Below are 20,290 nucleotides of genomic sequence, written 5' to 3' on the forward strand. Positions count from 1 at the left end.
CAAGGTCGTAATTATTGTGTGTTGTGGTGCCAGATATGGCAGAATGGTTGGAGAGTAAAACATAGAAGGAAAAAAAAACATACTTTATTGTTTTCGCATTTTTCTTTTACTCTTTCACATGTTTCAGTCATTTGACTGTAGCCATGCTGGAGCACTGCCTTTAGTCAGACCCCCCCCCCCAAACTTATTCTTTGTAAGCCTAGTACTTATTCTATTGGTCTCTTTCGCCAAACCGATAAATTATGGGGACGTAAATACACCAACACCGGTTGCCAAGTGATGGTGGAGGGACAAATACACACACACACACACACACACACACACATATACAACAGGCTTCTTTCAGTTTCTGTCTTCCAAATCCACTCACACGGCTTTGGTCAGCCCAAGGCTATAGTAGAAGACACGTGCCCAAGGTGCCACGCAGTCTAAGGGACAAACTTGAATCTTGCCTACAGCTGTTTATATATTTAACTACTGTTTGCCACTTTGGAATCCTCCGCATAGCAGGTTTTACTTAATTTGCTTCGCGGGAAGAGCTATTCTAAGAGCACGTTCTGCCTCATTTTCGAAACACCTAGTTTAGAATAGAGGCAGCTGATGAAGGAAAACTTCCATATGTGGCTTGTCTGTTTTCCTGTGTTCATTCTGTTGTCCATAAAAAAAAGTTCGTTTTTTGTGCTTTGTTTATGTTCCCGTTCCTTTTTTGTCCACGTTTTTTGACGTCCTGTACCCGGATATGCATCTATATATACATGTAGATGTACATATATATATGTATATATGCATATGCTCACATATCATTTGTATATATATATATATATATATATATATATATATATATATATATATATATTTATGTATATGTGTGTGTGTGTGATGTATGTCAATATGAACCTGTCTACGTGTGTCTATTTATATATACATATAGTATTTAACAGTTGAGGTGGGTGTTGGGTAGAGTTTTATGGTTTATCGTCTTAAAAAACCCCCCAAAAAACATAAAAGTGTATGGGGAGTTAAAGTAGGGATTTGGGCGGAGTTAAGGAATAGTTTTCATTACCTTAAGGGGATAGAAAAGAGCAAGAAGTTGGGGAGGTTCCCCCCACCAACCTCATTTTTGTTTTTCAATCTTTCTGTATTTTATACAATGGGAATTACGATTCTGAAATAATTATTTCCTAAAAATATCAACTGTTTTTTTTTTCTTTTCTTACATCGTCACCTCCTATCCCTTTCTGTGTCTTTTCCTTTCCCTAAAAATATTTAAAAACTGCTGAAATGTCGTCTCTCACATTCTCATCCCTTCATTTAAAAAAAAAAAAGAGTAAAGAAGACAAAAATAAAGTCAATACACACACACACACACACACACACACACACACACACATATATACATACACATAAAATATACACACACGTGTGTGTTTATTTACACACACACACACACACACACACACACACACACAGACACACACACACACACACACACACACACATATATATATATATATATATATATATATATATTGCTTTGTACTTTGTAAGTAACATATGGCCATTTGTTAAACGTTTGACTTAATGTTATTCACAAGCCGAAACCAACGAAGAAATCCTTAATGCGGTCGCCCCACATGCTAGAAACAGCAGTCCAAATATCTTCCAGGGAACATCCATTTGTCTTTAAAAAAATAGTGGTAAGACGCATCAACTACGTCTGAAATATGAGGTGGGAATGAGTTAGTCACTGCCGGAACGTTTTTTGACCATACAGTTCTCTCAAGACAGGTCTAACATCTAACTAAACCACAGCGATTCGTCATCTATTTATATATATATAAATAAAAGACATAAAAACGAGGTTTATTGAGACGAACCCTAACGAAACATTCAGATAAAGTCTACTACACAAAACGCAGGTAAGTATTTCACCCACTTAACTGAAGAAACAAGGTAACGGATGGGCTGGCTGAAATGCACATTACTCGGTATCAATAGATGATTTTTGGATAGAATACATTTAATTAGGGGCCTATTCCCATCAAAGGTGGTACGAAATTATAGTCAACCCCTAACTACAAGAAATCCAATACTGAGTGAGAAATATAATGGTTACATTTATAGGAGAAATGTGTCGATTAACGAGCGTTGGAACTCCCTCCCTCTCTTATTCTCTTTTACCTCTCACTTTTACTCTCAGTTACCTGCCTTATTACACTCCCCTTCCATCCATCTCGTATATGCTCTTTGTTTTCTTTTTTGTTCCCGAAACTCTCTCTCCCTCCCTCTTTTCTCCCCCTCCCTCTGTTTTTGTTTCTCTTTTCTTTTTCGCTAGTAAAAAGCTAGTAAGCAAAAAAAGAGAGAGAGGGGGGGAATTGTGATAGGTAAAATTCGAGCAGACATGCCAGAACCGGGTTGGTGAAAAAGAGAGAGTAGACGAGCAAGAAAGAGTGATAGAGGGAGAGAAAGAGAGTGAGTGAGTGAATTAATAAGAGAGAGAGAGAGAGAGAGCTATTTAGAGGGAGGAGAACCAAAGAGACTTGAATGTGAAATGGAATAAAGTAAGGCAGAGAAAGGGGAAAAGAGAGAGACAGAATTATATACAGAGAGGGAGACGGAGCAAAAAGAGTTGCGGGTGGAAGAGAAAGAGAGAGAGAGAAAGCTATGAAGGTGGGATGAGGACAGGTTACCTGGAATTAGATTGTCACGTGACAGCATACATAGGTATACAACACACACATTTACATACATAGATGCAACACAACACAAACACTTTATACACGTATGCACATAGATACAATATATATATACATACGCATACATACATACATCCACATCGTCCCAAACATGGCAGTGTTCGAGGCTTTAATTATTAAAGGCCGCCACATCAGCAAGTCAAAAACCACCACCACAACAACAAGAACAACAACACTAAGCCACACACTTTATCAACGTGTGTTTTACTAAATGATTAACACCAACAATACAAAACAAAAGAAAAAAAAGAGACAATACATGTATATATACGTAAAAAACATAAATGAGAGAAAGAAACGGTTTTAATAATAATAATAATAATAATGATTAGTTATGATTGTTTTTTACAAAGGTAACTATGAACATCGCCACCACCACCACCAGCAAACTGGTTAGTTTTGCCAATGTGTCGTTGTGGCCTGAAACATCTGTCCACTGTCATGCTGATGGACATACGGCAAATATATTTTTATTGTTATTATTACCTGGATCATTATAGTTTGTTCTTTGTTTTGTTGTTACGTTTGAAGGATATTATTACAATCAATTAAGGAAAACGCACAGGTACACACACACAAAAAGGTGAGAAGTCTTGCTTTGCAATAATTTATTTAGTTATTTGTTTACTTAACCCATGTCTCATGTAAATAATGTGTGACCGTGGGACCTTAATTGTTCATCATCATTATAATTATCGCCATCATTATATTTGTGGTCGTTCGGCCGGCTAGATAGCAGCAAAATCGCTCTCAAATCATCCTCCATTACTTTAAAAAAGATCAGAGGCGTGTATATTTAGATAATGTAGTCTTAGATACACATACACAGTGGTCATGGTTTGCAAGGTCATGTTTGACCGGTGGTTAAATAACAACAGGATCGGTTTTCCCCCCTTTTTTGCAGGTTTACATCTTTTTACATCCTGAGTTCAAATCTGGTCACGGTAGACTTTATCTTTCCTCCTCCTGGGATCGATAAAATATGAATAAACACACAACCCCAGTGTTAGTGTCGACTTAGTGCCGCTGAATTCGCCCCCGCCCCCTGTGCCTACCTAAGAAATCGATATCATCGATCACTTATCAATTGGCAGAATCGTAAGAGCGTCGGTCAAAATACCTGCGTTATTTAGTTCTGTCCGACCCTCTATTCTCCGAGATCAAATCCTGCTGTGGTTAAATAAGCATTTTATCTATCTATCCAGGGCTGATAAAGTACCAGGGGGCCAGTTTAATATACCTTGAAGATATTTTACTTGTGGTCAGTATAATAAAAGAAGATAGCGATATTCGTGATCGAAGCCATATCACTCCATCTCCCCCTGTACCGTTAAAGCACTTATGGAAAGGCATTAGTGTCATAACATAAGAATTCTTTGCTTTCTCTCGCTCTGATATAATCTATGACCTGCTGCTGCTTAAAATACGAAACGATTATTATTTTGTTTATTGGACGTTTAAAATAGATTGTCCTACATACCCGTAATGATCTGTGTTTATACTTGTTGGTGTTGGTAGGTGGGTATTATTACCGTCTGTGTGTACATAGCGATTCGTGTAGTAAAAGCATGAATGTCAAAGCACCCTATTTTGACTCAGCCCCATATATATATATATATATATATATATATATATATATATATATATATATATATATATATATATATATATATGTATGTGTATGTATGTATGTATGTTAGATGCTCACGATCGAACCACTCGTTCGTTTGTTGAAAAAAAACCCATAAGAATGGTCTTTGGTCGTTGTTGTTATTTAACCCCGAGGTATCCCCGATCACCAGAGACATTCCAGCCGTCACCATTCCGTTTTCTTTTTTACCTTATGCGCAGGGAACCAAGACCGCATAACCCAACGTGTCCTTTTCTAAAATGGTGGGGTTTAATTCGAGGAGAATTTGACTCGTAGTTCTAGGTAGTCGCATGATCACGTAGCGACACTCTTAGTCAATAGAACCGAACAAACTGTTTATTTATTTTTTTATTTTTCTCTCTCTTTTATTATTGATACATTACGGTTTCAATCTACACCCACAGTATGTTTTGTTAAAGCTCACCACTTCCTAAATTCTCCAACACACGCCCATCCTACCTTAAACCTACCTGACACTTTAATCACACACACACACACACACACACACACACACACACACACTTACTTAGTATTAGCCTGTCCCATGATCACTGCTGACGACTGTCGACTGAATACCAAGCTCGGTGTCAAGGTTAATCAATGAATGATCGCCAAAATTCTCACCTCAGCTTGACACAGAAATGAACTTCCGATGTGAGACAAGCTGCCCTGGCCTTAACGCTTTCTCGTCAGTCTGTTTTGTAAAAGTTTAAGGCGGCGAGCTGGTAGAATCGTTAGGATGCCGGGTAGATGCTTAGCGGCATATCATCCGTCTTCACTTTCTGAGTTCAAATTCCGCCGAGGTCGACTTTGCCTTTCATCCTTTCGGATCGATAAAAAAAAAGTACCAGTTTTGCATCGGTGTCGATATAAATCGATTTACCACTCACCCCAAATTGCTGGCCTTGTGCCAAAATTGTTTCGTTAAAGTTTAACTGGGATTATTCCACAATGGGCGAATATGGGACAGAAGACATGGCCTCAGTGGGTGAGCTCACCGAGCTTCACTGCTTAAATGAGTGGCGCCTGGTTCCCAAATAGGGAACATTGACGTACAGTTGTGGTTTAACTCCAAGTCAGCCTCGATCATGCCTGTGGGTAAAGGGGTGCACTGGACGGCGCTGCCCCCACTCACTATTCAATGGTGCACCCTCAAATTTACAGTGATGCACTTATTTCGAAACTCCACATTATTACAAATTAGTGCCCACTCAGAATATTCTGAAGCGCACCCAGGCACCAAAGTCTGGCGACGAGCCTGGCATTGTTCTGTCTATTAAAACTGTGACTAAAGATCTTTCGGCCGTGACTGTTCCACCTGTTATTTATAGGGCGTTGTAACTAGGACTACATTATCCAGTGTGCTGCCCTCCTTTGCTGTTGTTGTTTAGCTCCTGGCCAGCCTCAACACATTTATGAAATTTATGATCAAATATATTCCAGCCTTGAAGGTCCTGTCTGTTATACGGACAAATTGTAGTGTATCTAGGACTCCATTATCCAATGTGCTGTCCTACCTTGTTGTCGTTTGACTCCCGTTCATTCCTGATCGAGCAAACCTATGATTAATCCATCTATTATTTTTCAGGTATAGTGTACCAAGGTCTACGCCATCGGATGTGCCCTTTTATTTCTTTTTAAAGCTGGTTGAATGATTTGTGGGTGATTTAGCTACAGTTTCTTATAAGTCGAATAAGCAGACAAAAGCTTAGTTGTTGTCTCGTTGAGGTTTGGCCATGAAGCAATTAAAATAATGACCCATGAAGCAATTAGTGAAAATGTTATTTTTTTTCGCACCTATAAAGGAAGGATGGAAGAAGTGAGTTACAAACGAACAAGTACAGTTTGAAATACCCTTAAAACTGACAAGGGGCCATTTCTAATCTTATCACAATATATATAGATATATATATTGTGTGTGCGTGTGTATATGGTCTTTTTTTGTATCTTTTTCGTCGTAGTTCTCCAAGAAACAACCGGTTTTCTAATTAGGAGACAAAGTCCACTGAAGACTAACTACACTGATTACGTATGTTAATTTTTAGCCCTAGGTAAATGCTGATCGAATAAACCTATGGTCGAAGATATCCCAGCTGTGACCATTCTATCTAGTTTTGGATGATTCAGACTTGAAAAGTGTCAGCAGAAAGGCGTCCAAGAATCATAACTTGGATTACGTCCCGGCCCCCTTAAGGGCCGAAAGAAACACTTGCCTGAGTGGGTTTTTTTCTGCTGCTATTTAGATCTCTTGAGAGTTTCTTACCATTTCAGCAACGTGTCTTTTTTTGTTTATCTTTTTTTTTTTTTGAAGACATTGGGTGTATGGTTTATATGATTTGAGGGAGGTTGTCTGCTATTTCTTGTAGGTTTTGCATCTACGTAGGATCTCCCTCGGATCTTTGTAGTTCTTGTCATTTACCATCTATTTAATTAATCGAGATTGTTGCCCGAATTAAACCAAAACAGTAAGAACAAGCGTGATGATGTTTATGATATTATATTACAGTATGTCTATATCGATTTGACGACATAACTGTATATTCTTGGTGTTCAGTGTTGGGTGTGCACCGGATTTCACTCACTTGTGAAAGATATCCACAGGTAAGTGCAGGTACATCAAATTAAACATTATCACCCACATTATTATTATTATCGTTATTACTACAGCTACTGTTGTTGTTTAACCCTGAGTCAGTCACGACCTAGCAGATCTGTCAACGATCAGAGGGGTTCCAACTGTGGCTATCCTGTCTGTTGTAGTGTATCTCGGATTACATTATGTGTCTTCCTTCGATTTTTTCCATTTCAGACAACAGTGAGTGATCGGGATTTAGTTACTGTTTGTAGCACATCGAACTACAATAGTGTAGAGCAGACGTCCTCAGTAATTTTTTTTCTTTTTTGCCAAATGAACCCCTTCGATTCTTATTCGAAGGAGAACCCCCTTAACCATTCAATATTTTAAAAATCCTTTTATATTTTTATTATTATTAAATATTGTTAGGAATTGTAAAAACAAAAAATGTCGAAGTATTTTGTGCATTGCAGAAGTTTAACCAATTTATTGCACATAAATTTTATCAACAGAATCTTATATGGACCTCCGAGGGTCATGCGGACACTGGTTATGGACCACTGCTGTAGAGGAAGCCCCTTCGGTGATAGGGATTTCATTACCTCACAGTGTGTGTGTGTAAGGTGGCAGTAAGGCATCTTAGTGCTTCACAGATGTGTTTTGTTTTCGAATCCAGCGGAAGTCAAGAAGACTTTGCTTTTTATAAATGTGCACTAATGGTTTGATTTTTAGGCCTATGTATGTATGTATATTGACATTGATTCAATCCAATATACACCCGGCTCTACACAAATGGCTCTCCCACCCACCAAAAAAATCAAGCTTGTTAAGGCGTCGGTATTTAGTTACGGCTCTTTACGTTCTGAGTTCAAATCCTGCCATTTCTTCTTCCTGCGGACTCGGTAAAATACAGTGCAAATCAACAGTTGGGGGACGGGGGTATTGGGTCGATGTAATCGACTGATCCCTGCTCCCTCCATATTCTTCTTTATTCCAGACCTTGTACCTACTATGTAAGAAGTCTTCATCATGATTATTTCCATCTTTGTCATCATCATCATCATCACTAAATTTGCTAATGTCATACGAATTATCTGAAAGGTACGTCTTTCTCACTTGGTACCCGGTACCCTTAAGTCTGGACTACGTACAGTGCCAGTACATAGATTGCGGAAGAAGTCATTACATTATGTGACCGTACTCATATTGAGGTGGGGTACCCAACAGATAAATCCGGGTAGATATACGCCCGCTCCCTCTATAGTCCGGCGCAATGTCTTTTATTTATTATTTATACATTTATTTATAGAAGAGTAGATGTGATTCGTCCCATTTGTCTGCCAGTCTCGTGTTTACTTCAATATCAGGATTGTTTTGGTGCTGTAACCCATTGAAAGGTCATGCTATTGTTCCTCTGGGTTAGTGGTCTGTCTTTCTTTGGATAGTAGCGATCTCGTAGGAACCGAGTGTTCCATCATCTACATGGTCGTCGCTCGAGCTGCTAGCAATAACAGTAAAATCTCCCTCGAATCCTGACATACTTAGGCATAAAAATAGAGACCACGCCTGCTTAAAATAATGTAGTTTCGGATAAAGCAGATCTTAAAAAACTTAGAAATGACAAGATTGGGGTTAATTTGGGTCGATTGGGGCTAATTTGAGGCTAAGCAATTACAACAACAGCCTGGACGTTATGTCCAGACTGCAATTCTCCACCACATGAAATTAAACGATTGCATGGCAGAATATGCAATATATGGCCCTCGACTTGACGGAGATATGACCTGTCTGGAGCTGTTAATTTGACGATGACAACTTGTCTCCACGACAACAACAACAGCTCTAGTTGTTCATTTATAAACCTTCTTTACTGATATCACAGAAACCATAATCACCTTCGTTGTTATTATGGTTTACTGTCATTTATTAAAAATGTGGGTGGTTATAAAAAAACCAAAAAGACAGCAGGAAGATTGCCGTCATGTTTTGCGTCGCTAACAGCAACAGTAGCAACGAATGAACTTCACAAGAACTTTACAATTCTTCGTTTGAACTTCTCTATAAATCCGACACTTTATTAAGTTGACATTTACGAATTCTGTTTTCAAAGGAAGAAACCCTTAGTCCTTTAAGAGAAGTTAGGGTGTTGCCTGGTTAGACGGCTCAATTTTCAGTTTTCGTTCAGAGATTGACAGCAGCGTAGAGTGCACTTTTGTGTTGAGTGCAATTGTCGGAATCTGTCTATATAGGGTACCAAGATCTACCCTACATGGATATCTCCCTTTCCGATCATTATATTATCATATATTATATTTGCATGCATGGATGCATTGTATGTATGTGTGTGTATATTATATTACAATTATTGGATATGTAATTTTTCTTTTCATCACTTGACGTAGTACATTTACTATTAATTTTATAGCCTTTAGTATAATTTCTTTTGGTGCCCTTGTGGCGAATAATGGAACATGTCCACGATCGAATATATTTCAGCCATGACCAACTCGTCTTTTAGTGCACTTAGAACTATATTATATCAATATATCATTCCGTTTTTTGAGACTGTAGGGTGTAATTGAAAAGTAATCTGGCTGCTATTTCTAGCCTGTCGAACGACTGCATAGAGGATGCCTTGTTGGCATGTTATAATTGTTGTTGTTAATACTGTTATACGTATAGATTTTTTCCCTTTATAAAATAAACCCCATTTTCTTAAAGTTGCTGCGTATACACTACAATAATTAAAACGAAGAAGAATAACAATGGAAACGAAAACATATGACCGAAATATTGGACTCCCCCTCCATGTCACTCAGTCATATGGAAGCTAGCAGACAGATGGACGAAGTAACCAGTTTACGGCAAGTTGTTAAGCTACACAGATTATCAATAAATATAGCTGAGAGGAAAATACCTCGGGGGAAACCTTTTATTTACGAAATAAACGTATCAGTTGGAAGGGAGACCCCGATGTATGTTTATTTGTTGGACGCTACGTTGGGGGTGGGAGAGGTATTCCCCCGTTCGTCCATGTCGTTCCTAACCATAAACAGCCTCATTGCTGTCCTTTATCTATCTATCTATCTATCTATCTAATTATGTATGTACGTATTTATGTATGTATGTATATAATTATCTACCCACTCTCTCTCTCTCTCTCTCTCTAACTACCTATCTCTCTTTCTATTTGTTTGTCTGTCTGTCTGAATGTTTATCTGTCTGTCCGTCTATTCTTCTTTTCTTCTTTCAACTTTTACTTGTTTGCCAATTGTTTGACTGCGGCCATGCTGGGGCACCACATTGAAGGGTTTTAGTAGAACAAATCGACCCCAGTACTTATTATTATTTTTTTTTGAAGCCTGGTACTTATTTAATCAGTCTCTTTTGCCAAGTCTCTAAGTTACAGGGATGTAAACAAACCAGCATCGGTTGTCAAGCAATGGTGGGGGACAAACAGCATAAACCCAAAGACACAAATACTCCTCACCATATATATATATATATATATATGACAAGCTTCTTTCAGTTTCCATCTATTAAATCCACTCACAAGGCTTTGGTTGTCCTGGAGCTATTATAGTAGAAGACAATTGCCCAAACTGCCATGCAGTGGGACTGAACCTGGAACCATGTGGTTGAGAAGCTCCACATGGCAGTTTGTACACAGACCTCAGAGAATCTACCTTTCTCTCTGAAAGAGAAACCTTTTGTTGCCAACAGAGGTAATAACTCTTTGAACATTCTCCAGCTGTTCATACTCTGGCAACTATGCTCTGAGAACAACCTCCTCCACTGCTAATTAGGTCACCTGGGTAACAAAATCTATCAACTACCTCTAGGGATTCTCCTGGGCATTTGAGAAAATCTATTTTCCATGTGTTCTTAGTGTTTACTGCTCTTGTGCCACATACAAAGTCTGTTTTCTCTGTTAAGCTTGCAATAATTCCACTGTACTTCTTGGGTGCTCATAGTGTAGCTGGCACTGGGTACACCATAATGAACAGGGTCATTTTCCCCGAAGGGTATAAAGTCCTGTTTGTTATCCTGCTTTACTATAACTTCTATCTCCACTAATCTAACTTTGATGCTCTTTGCTTCCTGGTTTTGTTTCCACACCTGGAACTTCTCTTCTCATTCTACTTCACTATCAGCCATAAGAATGAGGTCATCAGCATATGAGCGTTCCCCTACACACACACACACACACACACACACACACACACACACACACACTCACACACACACACACACACACACACACACACCCGTATGGATGCACATTATCAACGTATGTTGCACTGAAAGTGGGGTGCGTTCTTCAGGGTCGTTGGTTAAACTTGACATATGTTGTTTTGATATGGCAGCATACTATATATAGTAACAAGGCAGAGGGTGTAAAGGAAGACGTTTGCAAGAAGATAAACGGTAGATGTGTGTCTGAAGCACACCTTGAAACCATATCCTTCACAGATAGAGAGAGAGAGAGGAGGGTAGTGAGAGAGAGAGGAGGGTAGTGAGAGAGAGAGGAGGGTAGTGAGAGAGAGAGGAGGGTAGTGAGAGAGAGAGGAGGGTAGTGAGAGAGAGAGGAGGGTAGTGAGAGAGAGAGGAGGGTAGTGAGAGAGAGAGGAGGGTAGTGAGAGAGAGAGGAGGGTAGTGAGAGAGAGAGGAGGGTAGTGAGAGAGAGAGGAGGGTAGTGAGAGAGAGAGAGAGAGATAATATGGGACTAGGATGAGAAGATATGTTTTGGTATATTTAATACACATAAACATGTGGCTGTGTATGTATGTATATATATATATATATATATATATTTGTGTGTGAGTGCACATATGCATGAACATGTATATCTTACTGTTTGTTACGTCTTTACGTATCTTCTCTCATTCATACTTTGCTTCTCCTCGACCCTCATTACCTCCCCCCTCACTGATACTATTTTAAGTATGTTGTGCCAACTGTCTGTCATATCTGGCTCTCTTTCTCTCTCTCTGCCTGCCCCCCCCCCCTCTCTCTTTTCTTTTACATGTTTCAGCCCTAAAACTGTGGCCATGCTATATATATATATATATATATATATATATATATATATATATAATTATATTTTGGAGCAGTGGATCTTGAAGCACATAATGGTGTGAATAATAGCATGTAAACATCAGGCTGAAAATCCTTTTGGATAGAAAATGTTGAAGGCATTGCCTACCTACAAGAGATGTAATGGATAAAGTAACTTACTCAGTCATGTTGCATTTATGAATTAGCTGTATCAGTTTTAATGTAAATGACTTCATACATTATAAAGATCAATTTGAAACTGAAGACAACATCTACAAATTGTTTATTCCTGTAAGTTAGCAGAAACTTTATTTAAGAAGATGAAAAGGCAAATACCTTTGGAGTGATTGTTAAGTTGGTCACTTGGCCAACAGTGTGGAGGCTTGAGTTCCTACCAGTTGCTTTATTCTGTTTTGAATCAGTGCTTATAATGCCTAATATTAGGTCATCTTTGTCATCGTCATCATCATCATTCAGTGTACCATAACCATCATGGGCTGTTGCTGGATTTTCAAGATTTGGGGTTAGGGTTAGGGCATCTCTCTACAGCAGATGTGCAACAAGCTTTCAGCTGAGTGAACCGGGGCAATATAAAATGAAGTGACTTGCCTAAGAATACAATGCACTGCTGCTTATTCCTAGAATTGAACCCACAACCCCATGACTGTAAGTTCAACACCCTTAATCACTGGGCCACATGTTTGCATTCTACAATTACCACAATTTATCCTAAACGATACAAACCTGCTATAACAAAAAAAAAACCCCTGCAATTTGGCAAAAAAGGGATTTTTTATGATTTTAAATCCTTGTATTTTAAAAATATAATACATAAATTCTTAGGGAGGGGTTTTGTCTCACTGTATGGATGTTGTCAGTTGATGTCAATTGATGTAAGGTGACCAATGACATATGAGCTGAGTGAAATTTGGTACTGAGAAAATAGAAGGGCCCTGTCAGGGTACATGATATTGATAAGCCACAATGATGGCAAACTATTGATATCTGCTGTTCTCAGTGATTCCAAGACAAGTTGGTATTCAGGTGTTCTATAACACTTGGCATTGTTTGGGAAACTTTTCCCAGACACTATCCTGCAGCAAATTTGGTGTATAAACAAAACACACACTATGTATGTGTGACCTATAACATTTGCATTACTAGAGCTGCTTTTAATTCGTAATTTAATGTGTGTGTGTGTGTGTGTGTATCACTGTGTATATATTATCTTTGTCTTGGCATGTACACACGGTTTGTAAACAAAACATGGCCTTTTGTACAAACAGTTTCATTACTTTGCAGTTCTCGACAAAAGTATGCCTGGGCAGTTTGTTGTTTGACGGATGAAGCTTGGAAACAAACAGGTGGGGGTTGGTAACAGGAAGGGAAAATGGCTGTTGGAAATGTTTGTTTCCTTGTCAAACCTTCTGCAAGCATGGAAAATCAAACATCAAAACAAAATGTAATGAAACACATCAGGTAGCATATTTCCTCACCAAATTTCTCAATTCCATAAACAAATCAAATGTGTTACACCTTTTCCTTGACTTATGACCTCGGGGACTTACAACCGTCTTCACTTTATTACCACAAAAAATAAGGACTTGAATAAATAGATAAAAAATCGATTTTCTGATGTTGGGCAGCTGTCTGTATGATAACTATGGCAGCATCTGGCAAGCATCCACTGCTTGTCGCTGTCTCTTACTCAGTTGCTTTCAAGCACCAGTTGTGTTTGACTGAGAATAGTGTTGAAGAATGTGACATTGACTAGATCGACTTACGACCTGTCAGTAAGTCGAGGAGAAGGTGTATTTACTATGTATTTGAGCAGCAGATTTTTAAAAACAAAATTTGCTGGAAAAATTTCATCCTAAAATGTAAAAATGGTCCAAAAAATATGAGTCTCAGCTAAAATGATGAGTCTCAGCTAAAATGACGAGTCTCAGCTGAAATGACGAGTCTCAGCTGAAATGACGAGTCTCAGCTAAAATGACGAGTCTCAGCTAAAATGAAGAGTCTCAGCTGAAATGACGAGTCCCAGCTGAAATGACGAGTCCCAGCTAAAATGACGAGTCTCAGCTGAAATGACGAGTCTCAGCTGAAATGACGAGTCCCAGCTAAAATGACGAGTCTCAGCTGAAATGACGAGTCTCAGCTGAAATGACGAGTCCCAGCTAAAATGACGAGTCTCAGCTAAAATGAAGAGTCTCAGCTGAAATGACGAGTCCCAGCTAAAATGACAAGTCTCAGCTGAAATGACGAGTCCCAGCTGAAATAACGAGTCCCAGCTGAAATGACGAGTCTCAGCTGAAATGACGAGTCTCAGCTGAAATGATGAGTCTCAGCTAAATTGATGAGTCTCATCTAATTAATATATCTAAATGAAATATCACAAGTTCTGCTAATTAATTGAGTCATTTCTTTTACAACAGTGATTTCTAAAGTGGGTGCCACCACACCTTGAGGAAAGGGAAGAATCAAGAGGGGCATTTGGGAAAGTAGGGAGTTGCAAGGGAAGATTGGAAAGCCAGGGGTTGATGAGGGGAGACGATGAAAGGTAAGAGATGGGGAGGGGAGTAAGGGCCAAAGAATGCAATTCGTAATTGTTTGTAAAACTGCATTCTGAAACAATAATGACACAATCTTATTTAATAAACAGTGTAAAACAAAACAAATAATAACAAATATTCTTACTTTGAAGATTCTAGTTGCAGACCAATTTTGAGGAACCAAAAATGAAAATATAATAAGAATGGATTCCATAAAATCGAGCAATAAACTGGAACTCAAGTTGTTGCACCGTTTATGGTTGTACCTTCTTTTCTAGTACCATCATTCTGGGTACCTTCATTAGGAATGTTTTTGATAATAAGCCTGTCTGCTCGATTAGTAGTCACACGACTCTTCTTCCAAAGCATATTGAATCTTCAACATGTTGTTCCACCCCCATCTTCAACACCTCTTGCAATACATCTCCCCCCTCCTCTCCTCCTTTCTAAAACATGGAAGTTTACTGATATAACCTACTTTTAACTTTGTTAAAACAAGTTTCGATTTTAGATTTGTTTTTATTCATATTTATATAATGACGGGGAGTTGTCTTGATAGCTGGTGTTCCACTTAAAAAAATCATTATCATGTTGTATATGTATGTATGTATGCATATATATATATATATGTGTGTGTGTGTATGTGTATATATATATATATATATATATATATATAGCAAGAAGAAAATGGAAGGAATCCAGAGGTAGTATTCATCAGCTGTCAGACATTATATTATATCTATTTATTTATTTTAAACTGTTCTGAGAATATATATACATGTGTAAAGTACCAGTAATTTCAAGAATAGAGAAAGAAGAGCAGTTTCTACCAGCAGTGTATTGGATAGATATTATCCTTAGTTGGTTGGATTTACAACCTCTAAATCTCTTTGAATTATATATATATATATATGCATACATAATACATACCTACATATATACATGCATACATTATATATGTATCTATCTACTATATATTTGTGAAAAGAGAAGGTGTTGTCCCACAAGCAGTTGTGCAGACAAAAGTGTTAGTAAATGTAGTCAGATTGACCTGAAAATTTGCACACCTATGTTAAAAGTGGTGGGAAGTTTACGTGGCAACTTTGAGTTGGCTCAGTTGAAAGGTGTGGCCTCAAGGGCAAAATTCCTCATCTTTGAAATGTGGCCCAAGTAGACCCAAATGAAATCGGGTTATAATACTAGTATATATATATATATATATATATATATATACTGTCTTATCTTCGAAACGTCTAGATAGAATAGAGACAGCTGATGAAGGGATATTCCAAGTGGCTTTCCGTTTTCCTATGTGTTCGTTCCGTTGTCTGTAGTTTATTGTTCTAACGTCCTGTACCCTGATATGCATGTATATACACATGTAGATGTAAGTATGTACATATATGTGTGTATACATGTATATATATTCTTTGTATTATATATATATATGCATACATACATTATATATATAATGATGATGATGATGATGATGACGATGATATATACATACATATATACACATATTTAAAATAGATAAGCTTCCCAGGATGGAATAGGTATATATATGTATGTGTGTGTGTATAGATTATCTCACCTCCCTGGTTACAGCTGTTTTCTGCAGAGCATTTTATTACACCTACTTGAAATACTCGTTTGACATAGCTTGACACTTGTATTCTCATTTTACTAATCAAATATAACCTACGCAGGTGATATCAACTAGTCACTAAATCAAAGAGATGGAATGGTTCCGGTTTCTAATCTAGGTTACTACGTAATTCTTTCTTCTGCTCACAGAAATCTACTGTCGATTGATCAAAGCCACTGATATTATAAAAGTTCATATTATGTTGATGAGCTCAAGTAAGACTGAAACATGTCTATACCCGTCATTGAGCTTCTTAACCAAAAAAAAAAAATTTTCTTCCCTAAGTGCTCCAGCATGACTGCAGTCAAATGACTGAAATAAATAAAAGAGTAAAAGAGTAAGTTATAAAATTCATAATCTTTTTTCTTTTGTGAAGGCACATGGCTCAGTGGTTAGAGCGTCGGGCTCACAATAGTGAGGTAGTGAGTTCGATTCCTGGACCAGGCTGTGTGTTGTGTCCTTGAGCAAGACACCTTATTTCACGTTGCTCCAATTCACTCAGCTGTAGAAATGAGTTGCGACATCACTGGTGTCAAGCTGTATCGGCCCCTTTGCTTTTCCCTTGGATAACACCGGAGGTATGGAGAGAGGGGGTTGGTGTGCATGGGCGACTGCTGGTCTTCCATAAACAACCTTTGCTTGTACTTGTGCCATGGAGGGGAACTTTCCAGGTTCAATCCCATGGTTATCTATGAGTGAAGGCAGTCTTTAACACTTTTTTTCTTTTATCTTTAGCCATGCTGGGGCTATGCCTTGAATGGTTTAGTTGAACAAATTGACCCCAATAGAATTTTTTTTTTTTAAACTGGTACTTACTCTATCAGTTTCCTTTGCTGAAAAAAAAACAGTGAACAACCTTAATCAATTTTCAAACCTTTTTGGGCTCTCATCAGAGGCATCTACACCATTCTGACAGTCTTCAGAGAATCAAGTAGCCAAACTGTTTATATACTCAACAAATGCAGCAGTTACTCTGTGAAGGAATCCCTAATTTGCATACCAAAAGTGTTTAACACCCAATAAATACCAGTAGCCTGTCAAGGGGGATCTTAGTCCACACAGTATCAAGTTATGATATAATAAATATGTAATATATGGTATAATTATAAACAGGGAAAATTTTAACCATTTCTCCACAGACTGAAAAAATGATGAAGAGCCTCAAATGATTTTCAAAACATATTGGGTTCTCGTCAGAGGTGTAGGGTGGTACAAAAGTAGATATACAGTTATGAAAAAAGAAAACATGTCCAGTACTCTTTTATTTTAATCAAATGAATTAAAAGTTTTATTATGGTTTTGATAAATCTATTATTAGGATTAATGACACTGAGCGTAGGGTAGGTGTGAGAGGATGGATCTGTCTGGTTTGAACATAAAACAGAATATGTGGGCTGGGTATGACCAGTTTAAGCACTAAAGGATTAAAGGAGATTTAGCTGCTATTTCTAGAAACAAGTTCCTGTGTAGAGAGGCTCCTACCCTGGCCTATTCAAACAATATTTATAACGATGGACTAAATTAAGATTTAATCAATACCTTCCTACTTTTGGTATAACTTTTCATGTACTTACAAAAAAAAAAAAATGTTTTTTCAGAATTTCTTTCTTAAATTTATTTCAGGTGAAAGCCAAATGGAGCTGCTCTATTTGTAAGATATATATTGTATTTTAGATTTTTACCAAAATACTTTGACTGTGATAAACTTTAACCAAAGTAAGTACAAACATATCAATATATATATATATATGTGTGTCTTTGTATGTATGCTACTTTTTTTTGTGAGTGACACTTGACTGCTGCACTTGTGTCGAGCCTGCTCTGAAACTTCTGGTGTATGACATGATGAATGTGTTCCTTAATCAGATCAAATTAGGGATCTGTTTGAATAATGTTCTTATATCCTGGCGGTAGAAGCAGGGGTATTGTTGGGTGGCGGGGAGGAGCATCACTGAGCATTTGACAGAAATGGAATTTAACCCTTTCGATACCAACCCGGCTGAAACTACCTCTGGCTATGTAGTACAAATGTCTTTTACATCCAGCTGTAAAAACCTTGTCAAAACTAACCTTGCCTGTGCTTGTGCCACATAAAAAGCTCGAAGTCCCACTCTGCTGAGTGGTTGGTGTTTGGAAGGGCATCCAGCTATAAAAATCCTGCCAAAACAGTTACAGAAGTCTGGTGCAGGCTTCTGCCTGGCCGGCTCCTGTCAAACCATCCCACTTGTGCTAGCATGGAAGGCGGATGTGAAATGATGATGATGATGACGATTGTGTAGTGTTTGCAGCTGTCCAAACTGAACATCAGTTACACCAATGTGATTAGTCTAGGCCAATGTGATTAGTTCAAGGCCAAATTTTACAACCCCCCCAAAAAAGAGATAGGTCAACTTATGCACCAAGACAACTTTGGAGGACCCCAACATTCCATGCTGCAGGATTTGGAAAGATAGTGACAATGTTTGAATGTTTATGCTTCATGCTTTACACTCTACATTATGTCAACGTTTATGCTGGGAAATGTGGCAGTCTTCAAAGTTCACAAGGATTGTACTTTCCTGCTGGATAAATCCTCTTAAAAAGAAATAATAATGTTTATAGTGATGGTGGAAATCTTGGTAGAAATGCTGATAAGGATGGTGTTGTCGTCATCTTCGTTGTTGCTGTTGTTGTCAACTATCGTTGTTATGACACAAACTCTCTGAACTCTGATTCTTTCTGTTTCAAGATGGCAGGTTCCAGCAATGACCTTCAGATGCAGTGTGAAGAGAATGAGAAACTTGTTCAACAGCTGAGGCTGATGATAGTTGAAAAGGACAACATCATTGAAAAGACACAATCAGAATTACAGGTAAATGGCTTCTATTTCTATGTTATAGAAACTACCATTCTTCCTTTCAACCTATATCTTTTATAAAAGCTGTAGGCACCCCCCCCTTCTTTGCAGACTATAGTGTCCCTTCTTTGGAGACTGCATCCTATAAAAGGAGTGTAAAAGGAAGGGAGAGGCTCTCTCTTCCTTTCACACTCCTTTCATCCTCTGACACAAGTTCCCCTCCTCAAATGCCCTGCCCCTCTCATAACCCAGTGTTGTTGTTGTTGTTGTTGTAGGAGACAAAAGCTGCTCTGACGAAGACCAAACTGCAATCAAAAGCCAAAACAACCAAACTGACCAACCAGTTGGAAGAAGCTAAAAAAGCTGCCCTTCCAGACAGTTCTTCAGACCGGGTATGTTGTTGTGTTTAGTGTTATTATTTTTTTAGTTTTCACTCGTTTCAGACATTAGACTGCGGCCATGCTGGAGCACTGCTTCGAAGAGTTTTTAGTTGAATGAATTGGTCCCAGTACTTCTTGATCTTTTTTTTTTTTTTGCTTTTGAATTTAAAGAAATTTAAAAATTACTTATTTTATCGACCCTGAAAGGATAAAAGATAAAGTCGTCCTCAGTGGAATTTGAACTCAGATTGTAAAAAACTGGAAGAAGTTTTACCAAGCATATTGTCCAGCGTGCTAACGATTCTGCCAGCTTGCAGCCCTTAAATATTACATTAATTATTTCTACGATAGACACAAGGCCTGAAATTTTGGGGCTGGGTAACAGTCAGTTACATTGACCCCAATGTTCGTCTAGGGCTTATTTTATTGAATCTGAAAAGATGAAAGGCAAAGTTGACCTCGGCAGAACTTGAATTCATAATGTAAAGACACATAAAATGCCAATATGCATCTTGTCTGGCGTGCTAACGTTTCTGCCTGTTTTGCAACCTTAGAATAATATTATGTTAATTGTTGGGAAACTAAATTAATCTTATTGATTTCTAATATAAGCATAAAATCTCAAATTATCAGCCCCAGAAGTTGCCCCTGCAATGAACTGGCATCCCATTCAGAGTGAACGTTGCGATCTTGGTCACTAATATGCTGTGGATACTGGGATATGCCATGGAAATTGAGACAGTGATGTCCAGTGGTTGATGATGATGATGATGATGATGATGATGTTATCAATATTGGTTTTATATAAAGCTTGTGGAAAGGAGACAAAATATT

At 38.1% G+C, this 20,290-nt stretch overlaps 1 protein-coding gene across 13 annotated transcripts in view; it reads left to right on the top strand.

Moving 5' to 3' along the window:
- Nucleotides 1-2,612: 2,612 nt before the first annotated feature.
- LOC106871201 (uncharacterized) overlaps nucleotides 2,613-20,290 on the top strand; it is a 54,994-nt gene continuing 37,316 nt past the window's right edge. For 3 of the 13 annotated variants that reach the window (XM_089340153.1, XM_089340155.1, XM_089340163.1), the window contains exons 1-4: nucleotides 2,642-3,339; nucleotides 17,864-17,956; nucleotides 18,969-19,091; nucleotides 19,352-19,468. In XM_089340153.1, coding sequence (XP_089196279.1) covers nucleotides 18,969-19,091; nucleotides 19,352-19,468 — 240 coding nt within the window. In that variant the 5' untranslated portion in view covers nucleotides 2,642-3,339; nucleotides 17,864-17,956. Of the gene's footprint in view, nucleotides 3,340-6,464; nucleotides 7,009-17,863; nucleotides 17,957-18,968; nucleotides 19,092-19,351; nucleotides 19,469-20,290 lie in introns of those variants that run through there. The other 10 variants (XM_089340156.1, XM_089340164.1, XM_089340157.1 and 7 more) reach the window with 8 other exon arrangements.

This window comes from Octopus bimaculoides, chromosome 23, assembly GCF_046866305.1.
Source record: "Octopus bimaculoides isolate indiv1 chromosome 23, ASM4686630v1, whole genome shotgun sequence".
Classification (NCBI taxonomy): Eukaryota; Metazoa; Mollusca; class Cephalopoda; order Octopoda; family Octopodidae; genus Octopus; species Octopus bimaculoides.